Below are 22,471 nucleotides of genomic sequence, written 5' to 3' on the forward strand. Positions count from 1 at the left end.
TGCATAGATATAATCAATACTTCAAGATTTAAAGTACATTAGAGAGTTAGGCAGAAACTGGTAATTTAAAGATTTAGTCAGAATTAACGACCATCATCACAATGGTTAATATGAAAACAGAAATGTCTTCTTTACTTGGTATATTTCATATATTCCAAAATGATAAATGCTTATTACTACTTTTATTTTTATGTTCATATATAAATACTTTAATATATCTATTTATGTAAATAGTATTTATTCCCATTTTCATGTATGTAAAAAGTCCTAAAAAACTGGTACTTGAAAATTAATTAAAAGTGAATTTTTCACTGTGTATTCCAAAGCCCTGATTTTTAAAAATTCAAATTAAATTACCTGCAACATTTATTAAAGTTATGATGCATACAATAAAATTAAAATCATAGCTTACAATATGCAAAACTGTGTCATATACCTTTGGGGTCTTGCCATCTGTATTTGAATATGTTTGTACTATTTCTTTTCCTTGAGTTAGACTGTCTCCTGTTTGGTCACTTTCTTTCTGCTCTCTTCCATCTTCTATCGGACTTACTTTCTGGGATGTTTCTATAATAATTGTTCCCAAATTTTGAGAGGTCTGAGTTTCAGAATCACTGCTTTTGGGGGGAAAGAGAAAACAGAGGATACAAAAATCCAAGAAGAAGTGTTACACATGCTTCTTTTAAGTTCAAGACCAAATAATATTATAGCAGAAACCGTGCATTTGTAAGTTTACTTTGGGCACTTAGTGGTTTTCAATGTAAAAAGAGAAAACTAGTTCAAATATATTTTACAAAATTACAGAACTTCATCAAGAAAATATTAATAGATTATCCAGTATCAAATCCTTTTTAGCATCATTTCTAAAGTGTCAATATTTCTACCAAGTATTAATTCAGGAAGCACATGCTGTACACTTCTAGAGTTGGCACATACACCACATTCTGAGCCAAGTTAGAAATACTTAATATTTCTGAGACCAACAGATGGCAAAATGGTTAAGTTGCTGAAGTCCCACATGGCTGACTGCAGTTCGAGTCCTGGATCCAGAGGCTTGAAACTTATGCCAGGAGTGTGTGCATACGTGCCAAATTCCCAAGAGAAGAATGGAGAAGGGATTGTGGCATGGCCATTCCCCCAGCCCCCTGGAGTGTGATTCTCATTTGCTGTCTCTCTGTCTTTGTCTCTGGCAAGGGCACGTGCCCTATAGCAAAAATCTCCTTAAAAAAAAATAAGAAGAAAGAAAAGAAAGAAAAAAATGCTCAATATTTCTAGCAGAAAATATGCTCTTCATCTGGGGCAAAATTTGAATCTCTGAAGCTTTTGCCCATTGATTCCAGTTCCATCCCTTAAATGCTCATTTATCATTCAATATAATATTTAATCATCACTACGGGCCATGTACTTTTCTACATATATGTAATAGCATGAATAAAGAAGAGAAAAAGGGCCAGCCATGGCATGATGGTTAAGGTGGCTGAATCCCAGATGGCTGACAACTCATTTCGAGTCCAGAGCCAGTGGCCTGAAAAACACACTGGGCATATGTGCCCAAAACCCCAAAAGGAAGAAGTGGAGGAGAAGAGATTGCAGTGTGACTATTCTCTTTGGAGGAGGGAAAGTACTTTCTTCACTTTCACTTTCCCTTTCTCTCTATCTTTCTCTAGGAAGCACGTGGGCCCTTGGGGGGGTGGGAAGAAGGAAGAAAAAAGCCTCTACCCTCCCTCCCTCATGTAACTTTTATCCTAGTAAGGATAGGAGAAATAAGAAAAAGGTAAAATATCCAGTAATAGTGATGTGTTAAAGAGAAAAAATAATAAACAAGAAAGAGAGATGAAAAGTATTGAGATTAAAGAGTCAGCAAGTAGCATGGCAGTTAAGGTGGCTGTATCCCATATGGCTTTCTGTGTGGTTCAAGTCCCAGACCCAGCAGCTTGAAAAACATGTCAAGCATGTGAATGTTCATGATTGAACTCGGGAGAGGAGAATGGAGGAAAAAGGATTGTGGTGTTGCCATACCCCCTGGGGAGGTGATTTCTCACTTTCCCTCTCTCTCCCTCTTTCTCTGTCAAGCATATATGCCTTATAGCAAAAAATCTAAAAAAAAAAAAAAAACCTAAAAAGTATAGAAGTTAAGGACTGGAAGATCCATGGGGCAGTGGTAACATTCTGCTCATAAAAGCTAGAACCCATGGTGACCATGGTTTGAATGCCTGGCCAATCAGCCTGAAACCTGCTAGGCATGGGCTAGAGTGCCCAGGATCTAACGGCAAGAGGACTAGAAAGAGTGGATCACGGCATGACCAGACCCCCGTGGAGGATGTTCCTTTTGGTCTTTGTCTCTCACTCTCACATGTGTGCTCATACACTATATTATGACAAAACAAAAAAAACCCAATAATACAAAAAGAAACATTGAGATTGAGAGGAACATTTAAGACCCTTTTCTACATGGACAATCTATTAACTGTTTGGACACAGTTACATGCTGCATGAGATATCTCTAAGAAAAACATCCCTAATGTGTTTCGAGATGCTTAACCACCGAGATCACTCTTGAATGTGTTTTAGTTTATCAGGATGGAGCAATATGTACAGATTTCAATTCCATATTCCAGGTATACTATGAAAAGTACTTCGATGAACTCTTGTTAGAAGTAGGCTAATACTTGTCTATGTTTTTTCCAACATGTATACCATACTAAAGACTTACAGAAGACTTAACAAAACCTCTAAAATATTTCTGCATACGCGATTATAAAGCCACATTTTTTTCCGCTGGATAGTTGAATTATAGAGCCAAGAAAGCTACCCAGTATTCTTTTGTGTAACTGTATCTTCCCAACCTATCGAGATCTTTGAGAATCTTGATTCTATCTTATAAATTATTTTCCATCCCCTTTAATGTCATGTTATCTACAAATGTGATAAGCATGCTTTGTTGAAATGTAGTATTTATCAGTATTACAATCATGTTTTTAAAAGAGATAGGTTAATCCAGTAGGAATTTCCCTTGAAGAAACCATGCTAGCTTTGAGAAATTACTGCTTCTTTTCAGAAACATTCACAATTTTTTATAATGTCTTAGAATCTTATTTAGGATTTATTTTTAAAACATCAACTAGAGAAATGCCCTTCTTCCCATTTTTAAATATTAAAACCAAATGTGTCTTCTCTATTCTTATACCTTTCGGGTTCTCCTTCAAAAAAACAGTAATTGATCACATCTACATGTTATTTTGATATCCTGTAATTCAGCATTTCTGGATCAGAAATGTTTTCCTATTATTGCTCACCTCTTTTTGTATTCTATTCTTTTTCTGTTTGCCCCCAAAATAGCAATTCAATAAGTAATTACTAAAATGGTAAGAAAGGTGGCATAAATATATTTACCACCGAGAAATTCTCAAGAAGAAACTGTTTAAAATCAATTAAAGAGGCCCTCTTGGGAAGATGTCTTCAGGGTAGGGCAGAGTGCTTCCCCCTTTCCCTTATAATTCTTCATTTATACTTAAAACAATATTAAGTGAATATCTTCTATGCCCTATGTATGAGTGATGATTAATGAACAAATTCTGTAAATATCACTGCCCTCATGAAGTTCACATTCTAGCCAGGGGGGACACTAAGCAGGAAACAAAATAAATTTGAAATATTACATAGTATGCTGTAAGGTAATAACTGCCCCTGGAGGGAAAAAATAAGCAGAACAAGAGGCCAAAATCCAGAATACGTAAGAGAACAGATTCTTTCTCTTCCTGAAATGAGAACAGGTTGCAATTTGATAAACACTGCCTACTAGTAACATTGGAGCAACGGTTTACGGAAAGTTAGCTGTATAGATGTCTGGGAAAATGCATCCCAGGCAGAAGTCAGGATCAACTAAAATTCCTGAGGCAGAAGGTCCCCCTGGCAAGGAGCAAAACACTGTTCCTTGTGGGCAGAACACAGTAAAGAGGGACTAAAGAAAAGGTTGAAGGCAGTGATATTAGGGCACTTTTGGTAGTAATCCAGGCAGTAATAATGATAGCTATAAGGTAATAACAATAGAAATGATGAGAAGTGGTCAGATTCTGAATACTTGAAGAAATCCACCAGGATTTCTTAACAGATTGGATGTGGGCAGTGAAAGACTGAAATCAAGATAATTCCAAGATTTTGGACAGAGCAATGGTAAGAATAGAATTATCATTTGTTAGGAAAAGGAACAAAGCAGCTGAAACAGGTTTTGTAGAGTGAAGGGCAGGAATATAGATTAGGCAATAAGATAACCAAGTTATGATGCTGCATTGATAGTTAACTTTACAAGTATAAAATTCAGGAGTGAAGCCTAAACAGGAAATAAAAATTTGGGGATAGCTGGCACATAGTTGGTAAAGATTTAAATGGTACAAGATCACAAAGGATTGAGTCCAAAAAGGACAAAGACACCCAAAGACTGATACTCTTTTACACTAAGAGATGGGGGGAAGGCTCAAAACCAACAAATGGCACTGAGGTTAAATGTCAGTGAAAAGGAGAAAATAAAGAATAAGATGATAAAGTATAAATAGAGGAAGTGAAACTAACTGTGTCAAATACTGTTGAGCAGTCAAGGATGAGGACCTTTGGGTGTGCCAATGTGGTGGTGACAGTGAAAAGAATTATTTAAGAAGGATGATGAGGGATGAAAGGAACTTCAGTTGGAATCAGTTGTTTACAAATGGTGGTAAAGTGAATATACTGCTTTATAAGTGAAAATGGAAGAAAGATGAAAAGAGCTTTAGGACTAAGACTGAAAACTTTCAAAGGATCCAAATGGCATGATATTTCAGAAACAAACAAAAATGATTTCAAAGATTATTAATGTCTTTTAACAATAATTTTGAATGACAATAAAATGTGCCGATAAAGATGAAATGTTGGTTAGAATAAAGGCATAGAATCATGAATGTTTACATGTTTTGTAAAAGCAACAAGAAATTCTTCAAAAGCAATTCTTTTTGAAGAAAGAATTTAATAATAATAATAATAGAAAATGGAGGTAAGAATTGTAATTGTGAAGATGGAAAACAAAAGAATTTCCCTTTACTCTTCTAAAATTCTCAACTGGGGCCTAGTAACAAAAGACAGATAAACAAAAGAAAATCAAAAAAGTTTATTAGCATGTGTATCTCAAATGTAACACATGGAAGTACCCAAAGTGAGTAACTTAAAGATGTAGCTTAGAATGGCATCTTATATAGCATCTTCACCAATAGCAATAAATTTTTATTTAAGTGACAAGAGGAAAAAACCTTGAATCCCAAGGATCAGCAAATTTGGGGAAGGCACATACATGGGATACTAATAGTAGATCAAGGCTAGTTAATAAAGTTTGTCATATAGATTCTTCTGGGGTATGCCTATGCTGATTGATTAAGGTCTAACTAAATTCCCTTCAATGATTAGCTTTCATCTTTCCTGGTAGAGAGGGGAGAAGAAACATATTTATAAAATTATGTTATGCTTTTATAGAAAGGGCAGAGAGCTTCTCTTTTCTGCTTGTTCTCAATTGTCTGCAGCCCAGAATAGTTCTTTACCAAGTGAGTGTATTTGGAGGTGGCACATTCTGCCACCCTTTATAATCTTCTTAAAAATTCTTACTTCTGTGCTTTTCTCCATATATTTCACTTCTCTCCTTCTTTAATTTGCTAAGGATATTAAAATTGTTTTTCTTTTTGAAGGTATAAAAAACTTTTGATTATCACTAAGCAGGCCTGCTTTTGTAAATGCTATGCAACTATGGAACATAAATATTAATAAAGTGATAATTATATAATATAATGTTATATACATAGGACTAAGTTCTATTTTTCTCAGCATCCAAGAAATTTTCCTATATTTCAGACTATAAAAACTTAAGAGAAATAAAATCTGAAATCCCTGAAGTTCCACTACAGAATTTTGAACTACTTGACAATTCTTTGCAGCTGAGTGATTCCTGAGAGTGTTCAAGTCAGGCAGGAAATGTTAACTCTTAATCCTCACAGTATAAAATTATGCTCCACTGCTACATAACTTAAATGACAATTCTAAATAGTAAAAGATACTGTGTGATACATCTCTCCAAATATGTGACCTTGTATACATCCACTAATAGAATGAAATTGAATCCTGTCATGTAGTCATATCTACACACTTGCACATAAGTAAATTTCACCACCATATTTAAATGGTATGGCAATACCAGGTGGCTGAGATATAATTAGCAACTGAAACTAGAATTTCCTTGAACATATAGATAAACGTTTAGTGGGTTTTAAGTAAGATTTTCTCTCATTGCTTTTGAGAGAAGGGAAGAGGAACCTGGGAAAAGATAACAAGGAAATGGAAATGAGATTTGGTCCTCTGGCTTTATATTCATAAATTTATTTTTTGAGTTTCTTTACCTGTGTGAGGACAAGGAGCTTGGGCTGATGATCAATTAAAACAGTAGCTTCCAGAGCTAGTGAAGCCTGTATTCTGCCGAAAATGTTCTATTTTAATTGGGCTGGGATGTGGCATGAGCTTTGGAATTTTTGTGAGACCTCCAGGTGATTCCAATATACAAACAAGTTGGGGAACCATATTTTAAGATAACTTTCAGTTCTTTGTAATTAAAAAAGCTATTCAGTGGCCAGGAGGTAGCACAGTGGTGACACTGTACTCACAGGAAACATACTGGGTTCGCATCCCAGGACCTACCTGAGTGAACTCAGCATATGTCTGATCTGGTCTGGCTAAGCCTGGGGAGGACTATGGCATGAAAACCTCATTGAGTATGTCTCTCTCTTCATCATGGAAATCCATAAATAAACTTTAATTTAAAAAGAAAACTATTGAGAGACTTTGTAAATCTAAAATAGAACCACTCTTGGGAATTTAAAAACAAAACACTAAAAAAAATAAAAGGAAGTATATGTCATTATAAACAAGGCATATTTTTAAAAAATTATTAATTTAATTCCATTTGTTATTATTATTATTTTAATTTGACTAGAGATATATAGAGACAGAGAGAAAGGGTAATTGAGAAAGCAAGCCAACCGGTCCAGAACTCGAATGGCAGTCAGCCATATGGGAGTCCAGTGCACTTATCCCACCACACCACCTGTGGGCCCCAACAGGGCAGTTTTTAACCAGACAAACTGTTAGCAATTATGACAACACTAAACTTCTCTACTGTCTACATATAAAAATGAGGTTTTCTATCATTCATTTGTCTTTGTGGTGTTAGTAACATGTTTCAAATGCATATACGAATGTATAGCCGGGGTTAAGGAAAGAAATATTATAGATGTTTAGTATTCTCCTGTTGCTATTCACTAGGGGTTATATAACTTAAAACTAGGAATCTGTAGAGCTATAACTTTAAAGAACTAATTTTTAACCACCATTCAATTAAAGTTAATACAATGACTTTGCATAATACATACATGAAATAATTAGTGAAGATGGTTCTTAATTTAAAGGATGTTAAACAGCTTGTAGACATCTGGTAACAAGCTGAAATGGGTCATTCAAAATTTATCTAACTAAATTAAGGGGGAAAAATGTTTCTCCTCCCAGGTTGGCATGTCACAAGATAACTAAACCGACTTAGTAGGCTTGCCTGGGAATCCTTAGCTGTCAGTGGTGAATATGCAAAGGGCCAGCAAATTAAATCAACCTGCCAAACTGTCAATTTCAAGCCTCATGACTGCATGAAAATAGCATCACTGGAAGAAATCAAGCATTGCCTTCTTTTGGGTTTCCTGGCACCTATTCAAATACTCATGCAGTTGTGGCTAATTTTGCATGCAAATTTCAGTCAATAAGCTCAGAACAAGACCTCCCAAGATATTTCAAAGGATCTGACAGTATTTTTTCTGAATACCAAATCGACAGTAGTTGAAATTCAATCTCCATTTGCCAGTGCTTTACATATGCACAGTGTCCCCACCACAGAGCTAAGTTAATGAGGGCCTTACCTGCTTTCACTCACATCCTCCCAGCCGTCCTTGCTGAGGTTCTCAAACACATTACTCATAACCTTGATGGAGTGATTGAGAACAGTGTGGTGACTACCCACAGAGCACTTTCTCTTGGCAGCTTTGAATTTAACCTTGGTAGTAGTTGTTTTACAATCATACTGTCCAGGTTTCACTTCCGTGATAGCCATCTCAGATTTGGCTTTGTCTGCTGAATGGAGTGGTTTCTCCACTGGCTTCACCAGCTCTTCATTTTCGTTTCTCAATGCATTTGTTTCTGCCACCTGTCTCCTTAGGGAAGTGACTTCTCCTTCCAGCTCATTGATTTTTACTTGAAGTTCAGTTCTGTCTTTTTCTACACTTTTACTTCCCTTTCGTAGCTGTTCTAGCTCTTTTTCTCTGGTCTCTGCATCTTCTTGCTGCTCTTTTAAGAGGGAATTCAGGAAATCATTTTCTTTCATTAATTTTTTATTCATTACTTTTAATTTTCTTGATCTTTTCTCAAAAGATTTTAGCCGATTTTCCAACTCAATGACCTAAACAGAAGAGTTTAATTTATTCTTTTAAAATCAAAACCATAGTGTACTGTATTTTTATTAACATTTCTAACTTATGAAAGAAAAGTTATATTTAGCACAAGGACAAAATAAATCTAAAGCATTTAATTTCTAAATAGTTCTAAGGTGGTGTAGATGAATACATTCAATAATGCAATAATACATCTGTTGAATAATAGACAGAAGGTAAAAAGAATTCTATAATTCTAAAATTCTATATAAAGTGACACAGAACTAAATGTGTTAATAAAGTGTAGAGTTTTCTGAGCTCCTAACTGCTTTAGCTATAAATACTATTCTTGGGCATATATTTTTAGAGAAAAATAATTTACACAAAAAGTTTAAAAAGACACACGCAGAGAAACTGTATTAATACATAATATTTTCATCATCACTGAACAGTCAGGAAAAACTGATGTCTGTAAAATAATACACTAAGACTGCTTTATTTCTAAATTAGAAAAATGTAACTGTCATAGTCACAAAGTCCTTATTTTATACAAAAATGGAAAATTTTAGCAAAAAAAAGTTAATAATTTAAAATGACAATTTAAAGGTTTCATATAAATGAAAATTTCCCCCATTTATTTCAATAAACAATTTTCATATTGTAGTACATACCAAGGGTAACATATACTTCCTGACCCTAAGGAATTTGAAAATCTATGTTAAAAGCCAGACATTCATATATATATAAACCTAATAAAGACTATGATCTAAATGCCATAAGTCTGAACAAAAAGGAAAGAGCAATTAATTCTAACTTATAGGTACAAAAATTTCATAGAGGAATTTACTTAGAGCTTACAAAATTGATGACAGGTGCTACAGTCTGCAGAGTACATTTTACTATTTACAAAATATATATTTTTTTTTGGAGAGGTTTTCGCTATAGGGTGCGTGTGCTCGCCAGACAGACAGAGAGAGACACAGAGACAGAAAGCGAGAAATCAACCCCCAGGGGGGATGGTCACGCCGCAATCCCTTCTCCTCCATTCTCCTCTCAGGATCTTGGGCACGCATGCACATGCGCCCAGCGTGAGTTTTAAGCCACTGGGTCCGGGACACAAACCGCGGTTGACTACGTGGGAGTCCAGCGACATAGCCATTATGCTAACTGCTGGTTCCCTTTACAAAATATTTTCATCAACATGATCTCTTTTGATCATCAAAAACATGGGGTGGAGGGGCAGCAGTTAGTGTAATGGCTGTCGCTGGATTCCCATGTAGCCGACTGTGATTCGAGTCCCGGACTCGGTGGCTTAAACTCATGCCAGGTGCGTGTGTGTGCGTGCATGCCCAAGATTCCGAGAAGAGAATGGTGGAGAAGGGATTGCAGCATGGCCATCCCCCTGGGGTGAGGGTGGGGGGTGATTTCTCACTTTCCATCTCTCTGTCTCTCTCTGTCTTACTGGTGAGAGCATGTACCCTATAGCAAAAACCTCTCCAAAAAAAAAAAAAAAAGAGGGAAGTGGAACCAATAATTGTATTTCCAGAAGAAAAGGGAGACATCCTAAATACTTTACACATAGAAGTAAACTTTTCTTGATTTGAACTGGGATTCAAGATCAGAATTTTGGGCCTCTCTCACCATTCTACAAGCCATATAAGAAGTGTACCCAGATATATATGGAAAATAAACAAAGACCTGGAGTAAAAAACTAAAGACAACCAAGAAATCAAAGAACTAGAATATAAAACTAAAGGCAAGCAAGAAATCTAAATGACTGAATAACTATACAGGCTCATATATACTTTTTTTTAAAGGAGTGGGGGAGAAAGAGAGACAGGAGAGTGAGAAAGCAAGTCACTAGGTCTGGGACTTGAACCACATTTGCCCAGCAATGTGGGAGTCCAGCACCTTAACCACTTTACCACCTGCTGGTCCTGATATTTACTTTTTATTTAAGAGAGAGATTTTTGCTATAGGGTGCATGTGCTCACTGGAGAGGTAGAGAGAGACATAAAGTGAAAAATCACCCCCTCCAGGGGATAGCCAGGCTGCAATCCCTACTACTTCATTCTTCTCTTAGGATTTTGGGCATGCATGCACATGTGCCAAGTATGAATTTCAAGAAGCTGCAGAGTTCAAGACTCAAACTGCCAAAAACCACATGAGAGTCCAGTGTCTTAACCCTATGCCACCTGCTGGTCTCAGACTCATATTTACTTCTAAAACAAAATTCTTCAAGGAGAAATATAATGTGTTGACAACTGCAATGATATTAATGCTAGTGACTCCCAAATTCATAAATGGAAACCTAATCACCAATGTCATGGTATTAGGAGGTAGGATCTTTGGGAGGTAATTAGCCCACTGAGAGGCCCTCTTGAAGACATCAGTGCCTTTATAAGAGAGACTCCATGGGAACCAGCAGTTAGCGTAATGGCTATGTCATTGGACTCCCACGTAGTCGACTGTGGTTTGCGTCCCGGACCCAGTGGCTTAAAACTCACGCCGGGCGTGTGTGCGTGCGTGCCCAAGATCCTGAGAGGAGAATGGAGGAGAAGGGATTGTGGCGTGACCATCCTCCCTGGGGGGTGATTTCTCACTTTCTGTCTCTATGTCTCTGTCTGGTGAGCGCACGCGCCCTATAGCGAAAACCTCTCCTCCCCCCCCAAAAAAAAAGAGAGACTCCACAGAGCTAGCTAGTTCCCTCTGCCATGAGAAGACAGAGATAGATGGCATCACCTATGACCAGAAAGCAGGCCTTACTAGATATCAAATCTGAGGGCATCTTGATCTTGGCCTTTCAAGCCTCTAGAACTATGAGAAACAAATTTAAATTTTTGCTGTTTACTGGTATTTTGTTTTAGCAGCCTGAAAAGACCAAGGAAACAAGCAATGATTTTAAATAATAATAATAATATATCAGAAATGTACAAGATAGAACTTGTACAAAGGAATTCCAAAAGGTTTGTAAAAAAAAAGAAATTAAAGCACAAATTTTTGTGTGTACAAAAAAAAAAAAAATATCCTTTTAAGCTTAGTGTGTTTTGTTGTTTTTAAAAAGATTTTCCCCCCATAGGGCATGTGTGCCTACCAGATAGAGAGAAGGAAAGTGAGAAATCACTCCCCCTAGGGGAGATGGACATGCCAAAATTCCTTCTCCTCCAGTTTCCTCTTAGGATTTTGGGCACATAAACACATGCACCTAATGAGATTTTTAGGCTGCCAAATCTGGGACTCGAACTGTGTTCAGCCATGTGGGAGTCCCATGCCTTAAACCCATGCTATATGCTGGCCCCAAAATGCTTAGTGTTTTTACAATATGCATTTTCCATCTACTTGTTGAAGACCCCAACATACACATTCTCAGAACTTTCTAGTTTACTGAACCTTATTTATGATGGTGATGATATAAGCTGTTTTCTAAACATGTAGTCATCTCTGATTTACCTATCCTTCCATATCTGCTATTCTTCATGTGAGTTTAACCTCTTTAATTTAGTTTACCATTTACTGATTGACTATCCTATCCCTGAGCATAAATATTTACAAATACAATATGAAGAATCTCACATAATTTTAATTATTTTTATTCAGCAGTATGATATACTCACCAACTATTGGGTTCATATCCTTATAAGTCCTATTCTTGATCTGGAGTAAAGGCATATGAAAAATTTTATACCAGACTATGGGGGTGGTGGTGGAGGGGCTCAAAACATTCAAGGAAAAGGTTAAGTGGCAAAATATTTCATCTATTTTACTTTTAATTTACTCATTTGTGAAATAAAAATAATAATATCTATCTAATAGGTTTGTTTTATTGAATATAATTATAAGCCATTATTCCTGGCAGATTAGTAAGTACTAAACAATTTATTATCATTGTCATCATTTTTATATCTATTATTATTATATTAATCTTAGCAGCTACCTAACAAATTGCTTGAACTAAAACACAATTACTTGTTCAGAATATTCTGAATTAGCCATTAAATAAACTTTATACTTTTAATTATCAGAACACATGTTGACCTATTAGCAGTGGTCATCAGACCACTAACATCAGAGGCTTGGGTTCAGTCCCCAGGCCAGTCTGAACGCACTCACCATGGCTGCCTATAATCCTAACGAACTTGAAAACTGGGTGGGAGGATTAAAATATACCCAGATCCTGTCAGGAATACCTATCTCTTGGACCGGCCCCAAGCTTAGCATTAAAGGAGCCAGTGGTTAAGGCCACCTACTGTTTAAATCCCAGCCCCAACAGCTTGAAAAACAGGCGAAAAGTTGGACAATATGGAAAAATAGAGGGAAAAGGATTACAGCATGATATAGTTGGGAGAGTGCTTTCTCTGCCTCTTTCTCCCTCCCTCTCTGGTGAGTGCACATGCCCTTAGGCAATTAAATACCTATCCATGCCTCTCTCCCTCCTTTATCCCCACTTTCTCTCTTTCATAAAGGAATCAACCACTCGTAAAATATTATGAACAAATGAAGCAAAAATATCTTAAATTTGAAATTTTGAATCTGGAGCTTAGCATTGTGTTTTTCTTTTGACTAAAAGCCATTTGAGTTTGAGAACAATTCATAAAGATTTTACATATGTTGGGGCTCAGAACACAAAACCCAGCTTATGGCACACCTTGTTTTGCTGAGCACTTTCGACTAAAAGACACTGAAAGGTCCTCAGAAACAAGGTCTCTCTAATCTCCTGCCCTGTGTCTCCCATCTCTCTTTTTTATCCAGAAGTGAGTCATTGAAATCAGAACTCCTTTTCACCATGGCAGGTAACTGAACTATTGTAGAATTGCTCTCCCACCAAACAAGCCACAGAGCTCACTCTCTCCCTTCTCCTTTCTCCCTTGACGACCTATTTCAGAGCGGTCATGCCCTATACCCAGAAGAAGGAATGCCACACAGAGAGGCCAAGAAGAATCTGAGCCCAGGGCGTACAAGATCATATTCTTTTGAGCAATCACATTTCTATCTGACTATCCATTCTTCATCACCTAACCATAAAAATAGTTTTTCCTGGGTCTTTGGGTCTTAATATCTGAATGTACCCATGTCATGTAAAACTTTGATTAAATAAATTATTATGCCTGCCCCTATTAACCTGACATTTGTTACAGGAATATTGGCTGTGACTCTTCTAATAGGCAAGTAGTTAGTACTGTCTACTTTTACACATACCAGTGAAAAATATCTGGGGTTGTAAAGTCTGTAAACTGCCTAATGTGAATCTACATTTAATCATGAAAACTGATTAAAATTATTTATGTTTAAGTTTAAAATGGATAACAAATAACAAGATAGAGACTTCTAATTTTTTTTTTTTTGAGAGGTTTTCGCTATAGGGCACGTGCGCTCGCCAGCCAGCCAGAGAGAGACAGAGAGAGAGAAAGCAAGAAATCACCCCCCGGGGGGATGGTCATACCACAATCCCTTCTCCTCTATTCTCCTCTCGGGATCTTGGGCATGCACGCACACACGCCCGGCATGAGTTTTAAGCCACCGGGTCCGGGACGTGAACCGCGGTCGACTACATGGGAGTCCAGTGGAGCCATTACGCTAACTGCTGGTTCCTGAGACTTCTAAAATTTTGAAGAGTGTACAGCAATTATTAAAATGTTATTCATGGTTTACTCTCAAAAATGTTAAACTGATTTTAAGCCTTCAACAACAAAAAGGCAAATCTCAACATAGTATACAGTACTTGAGGATGAAAGTCTGAGGGACTGGGCCAGCTGGTGGTATGTGGTTAAGGCAGCTGGATCCCACATGGCTGACAACATGGTTGGAGTCCTGGACCTGAAGGCTTGAAAAATATACTGTGTGTATGTGTGTGTGTGTGTGTGTGTGTGTGTGTGTGTACTCAAAATTGAAAAAAGACAAATGGAGAACGGATGGTGCTGTGACTATCCCCCACAGGGGTTGCTTTCTCACTTTCCCTTTCTCACTCCTGTCTTTCTCCTGCAAGCACATGCACATTCTACCAAAAACAAAAACAAAGAAATAGAAAACCAAAAAAAAGGAATGAAAAATCATTGGTTGGTTTGTTGTAATATCAGCTCAAGTGCATACTTTTCTTTCAGTACAAAATATTTAAAATGATTACTTAATAGATGGCTCTTTTCAAGATTGAAATATAACCACTGATACTGTAAAGGGTAAAAAAGGGATTTAAAAAAAAATCATGGAAAATATGTATTATGAAAAAAACTACACAGGGATTTCAAATTTTTTTGCACCAAAATAAATTTGTATTTCAATTTTGTTTTTCTATAAACTTTTTCAAGTTTCCTTCTATATCAGTTTTGTAGGACTCCCATAACAAAATAAGAGAGTGGATGACTTAAAAACAGAAATTCCCCATAGTTCTTTACTTTAGAAATCAAAGATCAAGGGACCTTCAGGGCTGGTTTCTTCTGAAACCTCTCTTTGGCTTGTGGATGGCAACATTTTTTCTCTATGTTTACCTGTTCTTCCTTCTGTCTGTGTCCTAATTTCCTTTTCATAAAGACACTAGTTATTAACTTAAGGCCCATTCTAGTAACCTCATTTTAACTTAAATACCTCTTCAAAGACCCTATCTCTGAAAACAGCCACGTTTTGAGATACCAGAGATTAGGACTTTAATACAGAAATTTTGGGGAGACAAAATTCAACAATAACTATATGAAATGTTAATACATTATTTTTAAATAATTTGCATATATGCTTCATTTCTACTATATACAAATATTATTTTCATCTTGTTACTGTTTTTTAAATCTACCTTCAATGAGTTTCATATATGTTTTTTTAAAATAAGGAAACACAACCATGCAGAATTAAATTATGACTAAGAAAACTGCATTAGGTAATATAAAATTAATGACAGGCCCAGACAGTGGTGGTATAGTAGTAGCACAATGTCCTGCAATGCTAGAGGCCATATGCAAATCAGGGTTTGGTTTCCAGGTCAACCTTTCCTTTTATACTCTTGAGTTACATGTGCAGGTCTGTGATCCTGGATGGTTGGTACAGGCATGGAGAGGGGTCATGGCATACAACTCAGTGGGGATACTCATGCCCCCAACCCCCATTCTGTATCTCATGAAAGAAAAACAAAGATAAAGAAACTTTTTAAAAAAATGACAAGTTCATTTGCTTAATGTGCCATACAGTTTAATAAAAATAATTTGTGTTGTTTTTTACAGGTCTTCAGATGAATTTCTGGATCCATATGGTAATCACTTATGGTGGTTGGAGTGAGATAATAAATTTCTTGAAGGCTTATAATCTAGACAGTAGATAGCATATCCACAGAAATAAAAATTAAATAAAACTTAGCAAACAAAAAATACTGTTCTGAAATAAAGATGATAAGCAAGTATAAACTATATGAAATTCCAGCTAGTAATATATAGATTATCTTACTCATTTTACCTTAAGATAAATGAATATTTCTTATTTCTTATTCTGTAATTATGTTAACCAGATGTGTCACTTAATAATGAGATGACAATCTTTGTTACCTGAATGGATGGCAAGTATTAGAAGTATAAGGAATCTCGGGGCCAGCGAGTGGTATAGTGGCTGGGACACTGGGCTTCCACATGGCCAACTGCGGTTTGGGTCCCAGACCTGGTAACTTGAGGCTCATGCTGGGCATGTGTGTGTACATGCCCAGGGTCCCAAGAGGAGAGTAGAGGAGAGAGGATTGTGACATGGTCACTCCACCTGAGAAGTGGTTTCTCACAATCCGTCTCTATCTTTCTGGCGAGCACATGCACCCTATGGCAAAAATCTCTCAAAAAACAAAGAAGTATAAGAAATCCCATTTGCTATACATCACTAGATTTTCTATAATTAAATCTGCAGATGCAAGATAAAAGTAGCAATATTAATATTTTGTTTATATATCTCGCATTTTCAGTTCTAAGTATTAAAAATTTATAAAGAATAAAACCAAGTCATCGTAGCCAAACGACAATCATAAGACTAAACTCTTTAAAGGGCTAGTTTTATGGCCTACTGATAAAGGGAGCCAGATCCCACATGGCCAACCATGGTTCAAAAAACATACTAGGCACATGTGTATGCATGCCCCAAATCCCAACAAGATGGAGAAATGAAGGAGCAGGGATTGCAGCATGATGACACCTCACTGGGGGTGCTTTTTTTCCTTCTATCTCTCTCTGGCAAGTACCCACACCTTTGGCAATTAAAAAAAAAAAAAAGCATCTTTATAACAACAGAAAGTGTTATTACAAACTGGTCCACTTAACTGAACTGGATAACAATGGATTTATATACAAATATGTTAAGAATAAAATTATAAAGATAATCATTTTAAAACTTATTTTACTATCAATGATGCTATATTGTTACTCTGGGATTTATTTGCATGTTTTTATTAAAACATAAAAAGCTATCATATGAGTATGAACTTGTATCTAAAATGAGATGTCATACATATTTTCAAGGTTAAAATGTGGTAGAAATACAACCATCCTAAGTTTTTCAGTTCCAATACAGTATATCTGTTTGTTAAAGTGTGGCATAGTCTCATCATGATTCTTTTTAAACTTAAACTGCTAAGTTAGAACTAATAATGACATATAGTCTAATTTTTAATAATTCCTATTATTTTCATTCTATTTCATCTCTGAAAATATTTTTAATCTATGTCAATGGAAGCACAAGTGTTTACACATTTATTTTACTAACATTGATTTTTTTTACCTCATTTTGGCAAGCCAATGATTTTGAATTATGAATTTAAAGTAAGGATTCACACAAGGTTTAAGTTCATGAACCTTCGTTTTAAAATATAATTCTTTATGTTAAAATTCAGATTTAACTTGCTCAGCTCAATAACTTAAAGATTAGACTACCTTCTGTAATGTCTGCTCCAACATTTCTTTCCCATTCTTCTCTGGAGTACTCTTCTTGACCCCATCATCTTCATCGTATCTAAAGAGTTGTTCTGGTAGAGAATAAATAATGTATTATGATACCTCATATGCTGCTGAAACACTGCCCTATCATTGTTAAAGAAAAGCGGTTCATGATTTTTCAAGTGTGGATAATCTAATCTATTTTCTTCTCAAGTGTTTGGTCAGTAACTAAACAGTGACGTCTTTTCAAGATTTTCAGTCACATAATTATGTATCTTTGTAGTGTCACATTTTTTTCTGCAGTGTAAGATTTTTCAATAGTACAATAGATCTGCAGGTTAACAATGCTATACTTTTGTTCCTATTTTCATTCCTTTGTAGACTATTCCCCTTTTGCCTTAAAAGCAGAATTCATTGCCTTTTTATCTACAGTCACTACTAGTTTTGTTCTCTGGATCTTGTACCCTGCCAGGAGGATCAGAGTGATTGCTGAACAAAGCAAACAGTAACAGAATTAGGATGGACTAAAACTGTAACACCCCCCCCACACACACACACCAACACCTTTTTTTCAAGTGAAAGATCATGCACTGGGTAGAGTATATCATCAAAAATAACATTTTCTAGAAAAACTGTGATTTCATAACAAATAGGAACCAAGGTATATGGGAGAAGCTGTTTCTATCAATCATTTTTACACTGGCTATGCATTTGACTACCAAAATCTTCAATCAAGCAAAAATCTATATGTAATTTACCAACTTGAAAGAGAAAAAAGAATCAGAAAACCAGTTAATATTATTAAAATTGAAATATACCAAAACCTATAAATTTTTTTCTAATCATTTAAATTACTGTGACAAATTTAACTAACATTTTCTAACTAAATTATTTCTGAAATAATGTTTCCAAAAGAATGAAAAAGGGGGGCAAAAAGAATACATAAAGTTAAAAGAATACATATCTGTATTAGCCTGAGATGATTTTGCTTTAAAGTATGCTCAGCTGCTGTAGGTCAGTGTAAAACTTTGATTTATCAACAAAGGAAAAAGAAAACAATATTATTCTCTGTAGAGTAGAAATCCTCTTGGTATAAACAGTGACTAACAAGTTTGTTAGAGTGAATTAGGCATTTCTTTTGTCTTTGAAACATGACATACCCAATTAAAACTTCTGTACTCATGAAATAAATAGAACACTATCCTAAGGATAATAAAAGCTAGAATAGGTAGATTTTACCACCTGGGGAATAAGTACCTTTACCTTGATAATAATCTATCAGTTCCCAAGCTTCTTTTTCTAGTCCCTTAACACCGGGATGCTGAATTCATTTACAAGACTCTTTCAGCAATACAGAAATAATATGCAAATACAATTCATCTTTTCTAGTCATTTAAATATCTGCAATCGTTCTGAGTGAAATATTTAGTCTTAAATAAAAGATAATAGTTCTATATTCAAAGGGCATAGAGTCTAAAAACAGCTAAATAACTCCAATAAAATAAAAGTTTAAGATTGATTTTAAAATGAATTTGCTGCTGTTTTGCTCCTGGGTATGTGCAAAGCCCACTGGTAGACTGGTTAACTATGTTTACCTGGGTAGTCCGATGACAAGTTTGTTGCTTACTTACACAGGTTTTAGATAGAATACTCAAATAGTTAGGCCCAGGACATTGAGAGGAATAATTTCACAGTTCTCAGTCTCTCCTCTTCAAGGATTTCAAGATTTGAGAAATGAACCAAGAAGATCTGGTCAGAAATAAGGACTTTTACTTGTTTTTCCTATGGAGGATGTATAAGTGTGTACATCACTTACTAGAGATTTTCTGTGGTTGTTGTTATTGGAGAGGGTTTTTATTTTTATTTATTTATTTTTTTATTTTTTTGCTATAGGGTGCATGTGCTTGCCAGAAAGACAGAGAGACAGAAAGACAGAAAGCGAGAAATCACCCCCCAGAGGGGATGGCCATGCCGCAATCCCTTTTCCTCCATTCTCCTCTCAGGATCTTGGACACACACACACACGCCCGGCATGAGTTTTAAGCCATTGGGTCCGGGACTCGAACCGCAGTCGACTACATGGGAGTCCGTCGACATAGTCATTACACTAATTGCTGGTCCCACTTACTAGAGATTTATTTTATTATTTAATTTAAATATTTTTCGTTATTTATGATAGACCATGTGGACACATGAGAGTGAAAGACAGAGAGGGAGAAGTACTCTTCACAGGTTCCAACAAGACTGTACTCTTCTTCCTCTAGCCCATTAGATCGGGGACACCAGTGTCCAGCATATTTCACTCTGACAGGTCTGAGGATCCAAACTGTGGTGGCTGTGTGCTCTCTTGAGTAGCACATTACCCCTGTGCCACAGAACTAGCCTTATTTCACTGTTTTGTTTTGTTTCTAAATAATGTCTCACTTTATCACAATCCTTTAGTCTCAGCCTCCCAGATGGCTAGGACCACAGGCACATACCACCATGCCCAGTTCCCTCAGACAGGGTCTTACTATGTTACCCAGTCCAGATCCAAGTATCTAATCCCCTGCCACCGCTATTTGCTGGGACTATGGTTGCCTGCCAAGGCGTCAGGCCATTTGATTAGACTGGCAATGGAACTCTGGCCTCAATGTGGTCCCACCCTATAGAGCACAGCATCTCAGCAGTGTGTGCCACGACAGTAGGCCTGGGGATTTATTTTAATTTTTTCTTAGTTTTCTTTTTTTTTATTTAAATTTATTTATTTACATTCATTCAATGTACATCATTACAGCATACAAAATGAGATTTTCCATCCAAAATACACTGTATATTGGCTCAATCAAACATATCAACATATGTGTTATCATCAACAAATAATTTTCCATTTCTTGTTTCCTGTATATTTTGCTTTTTTCCCCATCCTTGATTCCCTCTCACCTTCTGCCATCTCTCACCCTCCTCCCAGATTTTTAATGTTTTAGTTTTAAATGTTTTACTTTCATTTACTCCTTTAAAAATTCATCCTTATTTATATTTTTTCCAGAATTTCTTGTCTTTCCCTTTTCTTCTATTTCTTTTTAACTTTTAATTTTGCTTATTCACAATAACTTAAACTTACTCTATTTTCTATTTTTCCTTTTCTTTTAGTCCTCCTGGCTTACATTAACCAATGAATTAAATTTTTATGCAACTTTCTACTGTTTTATTGTCCTTTTTGATTATTTTAACTACTTTAACAAATTATTTAAGACATCTATTACCAATATTTTTTTCTGACCCTAATATGATGCTTCCTACACAAACTTTATGTTTGTGATTATATCAATTTGGAAAATTAAGAAAGGGAAATAAGCCAGATGTGGTTTCAGAGGGGAGCATTCTGATCTGCAGTGCTGGAAGTCAGATGCCAACCACGGGTCTGGATGCCAAGCTGACATGAAATAAACTGGATACACACATCCAAGATCCTGACTAGTTAAAGAGCTAGGAAACGGGGATCCCGTATTCGTATCTTTCTCTCTTGTGTGCATGTGTGCAAATGTTCTTTTTTTTTTTTTTTTTTTTTTGCTACACCAGTTTTATTTAGAACACAAATAAGCATTTCTCTTTCTGTAATGGTGAATGGTTCAAATAATGCTGAACATGCATCACTGACTAATACAAGTGCTTTAAATATGAAAGAAAAAAATTTTAAAGCAAAAGAAGGTTATATACAAATGGACCTGGAATCTATAAGCTGATTCCAAAATAAAACGAGCAGAAACTCTGTGGTGAAACTAGCACATTCCACCCCTGCTTTGGAGAAGGGCCATCACACAACCCTCAGTCAGCTGGAGATGGACTGGTAGAGATGGAGCTATATACACATTTCAAGTCATTTTTGCTTATGCAGAATCATCCAGATCTTCCTAAGACTGAATGGGCCATCCTGTGGCTTTTTTCCTCCTCCCAGTTCTCCACAAGGTGACATGACGTCCAACTCTTGATGAGCTGCTTACAAGAGCAGTTCCTCAGGAGCCAACATGACAAGTGGGTCAGATCTCCCCATGAGGAACACGACTGGCCACTACAGCGAAACACCAAACTGGACAAGTCCTTCTTCCCTCTGCCTTCGATTATGTACAACGTGTCTCCTTTCTATACAATTATCCCCATCACTGCAAATGTTCTTTCTGAAGCACTCCATCTTTCTCATAAAAGAAACAAACTTTTGAAAAATCAAGAAAAAGAAAAGACTCAATTAACTTTTGAGTTGATACAGGAGAATAATACTGTGACAAGAGTCATCAGTAAAATGCAACAGGAGCCATTCCTTCCATTTCTGTAATGTTGTTTAGGCCAACATAACAGCACAACATAGCATCCTGTAAGAGCCAGAGTGCCTGATTCTTTTGTTGAAACCAAATTTGCCTTGTGAACTGAATGCTCATATAATATTATAGATACTTTATCTCAAGACCACATCAGAAAAAGGTTAAATTCTCTAGGCCTGGAAATACACGTTCATCAGTATGTGTGGGATCCTTAAGCTTATTATGCTTAATTTTTACTATCTTTACTGTGGACTTTGTAAAAACAAAAACAAAAACAAAAACAAAAACCCTTTTTACAGCAGATAAAATAATTGCCACTAATTGCTCTGCCTTTGAGAAAACAGGCCAAGGAAAAAAATATGTATCTTCTACCATGTCAAAGACTTTCATTCCAAACTCCCTAGTGCACCCCAGTTCAGCATGAAGCAGTTCCAGAAGTTGGACCACCATCCCTACTCCACAAAAATGAACTGTAGGATTAACAATGGGGATTTGTAATCATGCCACAACAGAACCAAAGTGTCTCTGTATTATACTTACTCTTAGAGTCTATCGTAACAGATTAACCCTCAGGAAAATCAGTCTTTAACTTTTCCCTTGAATGGATCTAGCATGAAAGCTGACAATAACCTAGCTGAGTCTTTACAGATAATAGGCAAAGCACATAGGAAGGGGAAAGTCTCTCATTAAGCAGAGATGCATTCTGAGAAATATGTTGTTAAGTGATTTCATCTTTGTGCGAACATCACATAATGTATTTATGTAAACCTAGATAGTATAAACCATTATATACCTAGGTGGTATGATA

The 22,471-nt window shown here is 36.2% G+C and overlaps 1 protein-coding gene across 1 annotated transcript in view; it reads right to left on the minus strand.

Moving 5' to 3' along the window:
- CNTLN (centlein) overlaps positions 1-22,471 on the minus strand; it is a 312,203-nt gene that overhangs the window by 102,820 nt on the left and 186,912 nt on the right. The window contains exons 16-18 of the mRNA XM_006171187.1: positions 17,363-17,454; positions 7,971-8,506; positions 437-617 (exon numbers count right to left, since the gene is read on the minus strand). Of these exons, the coding sequence (XP_006171249.1) occupies positions 437-617; positions 7,971-8,506; positions 17,363-17,454 (809 nt within the window). The remainder of the gene's footprint in view (positions 1-436; positions 618-7,970; positions 8,507-17,362; positions 17,455-22,471) is intronic.

Source organism: Tupaia chinensis, unplaced genomic scaffold, assembly GCF_000334495.1.
Source record: "Tupaia chinensis unplaced genomic scaffold, TupChi_1.0 Scaffold149424_1, whole genome shotgun sequence".
Taxonomy (NCBI): domain Eukaryota; kingdom Metazoa; phylum Chordata; class Mammalia; order Scandentia; family Tupaiidae; genus Tupaia; species Tupaia belangeri.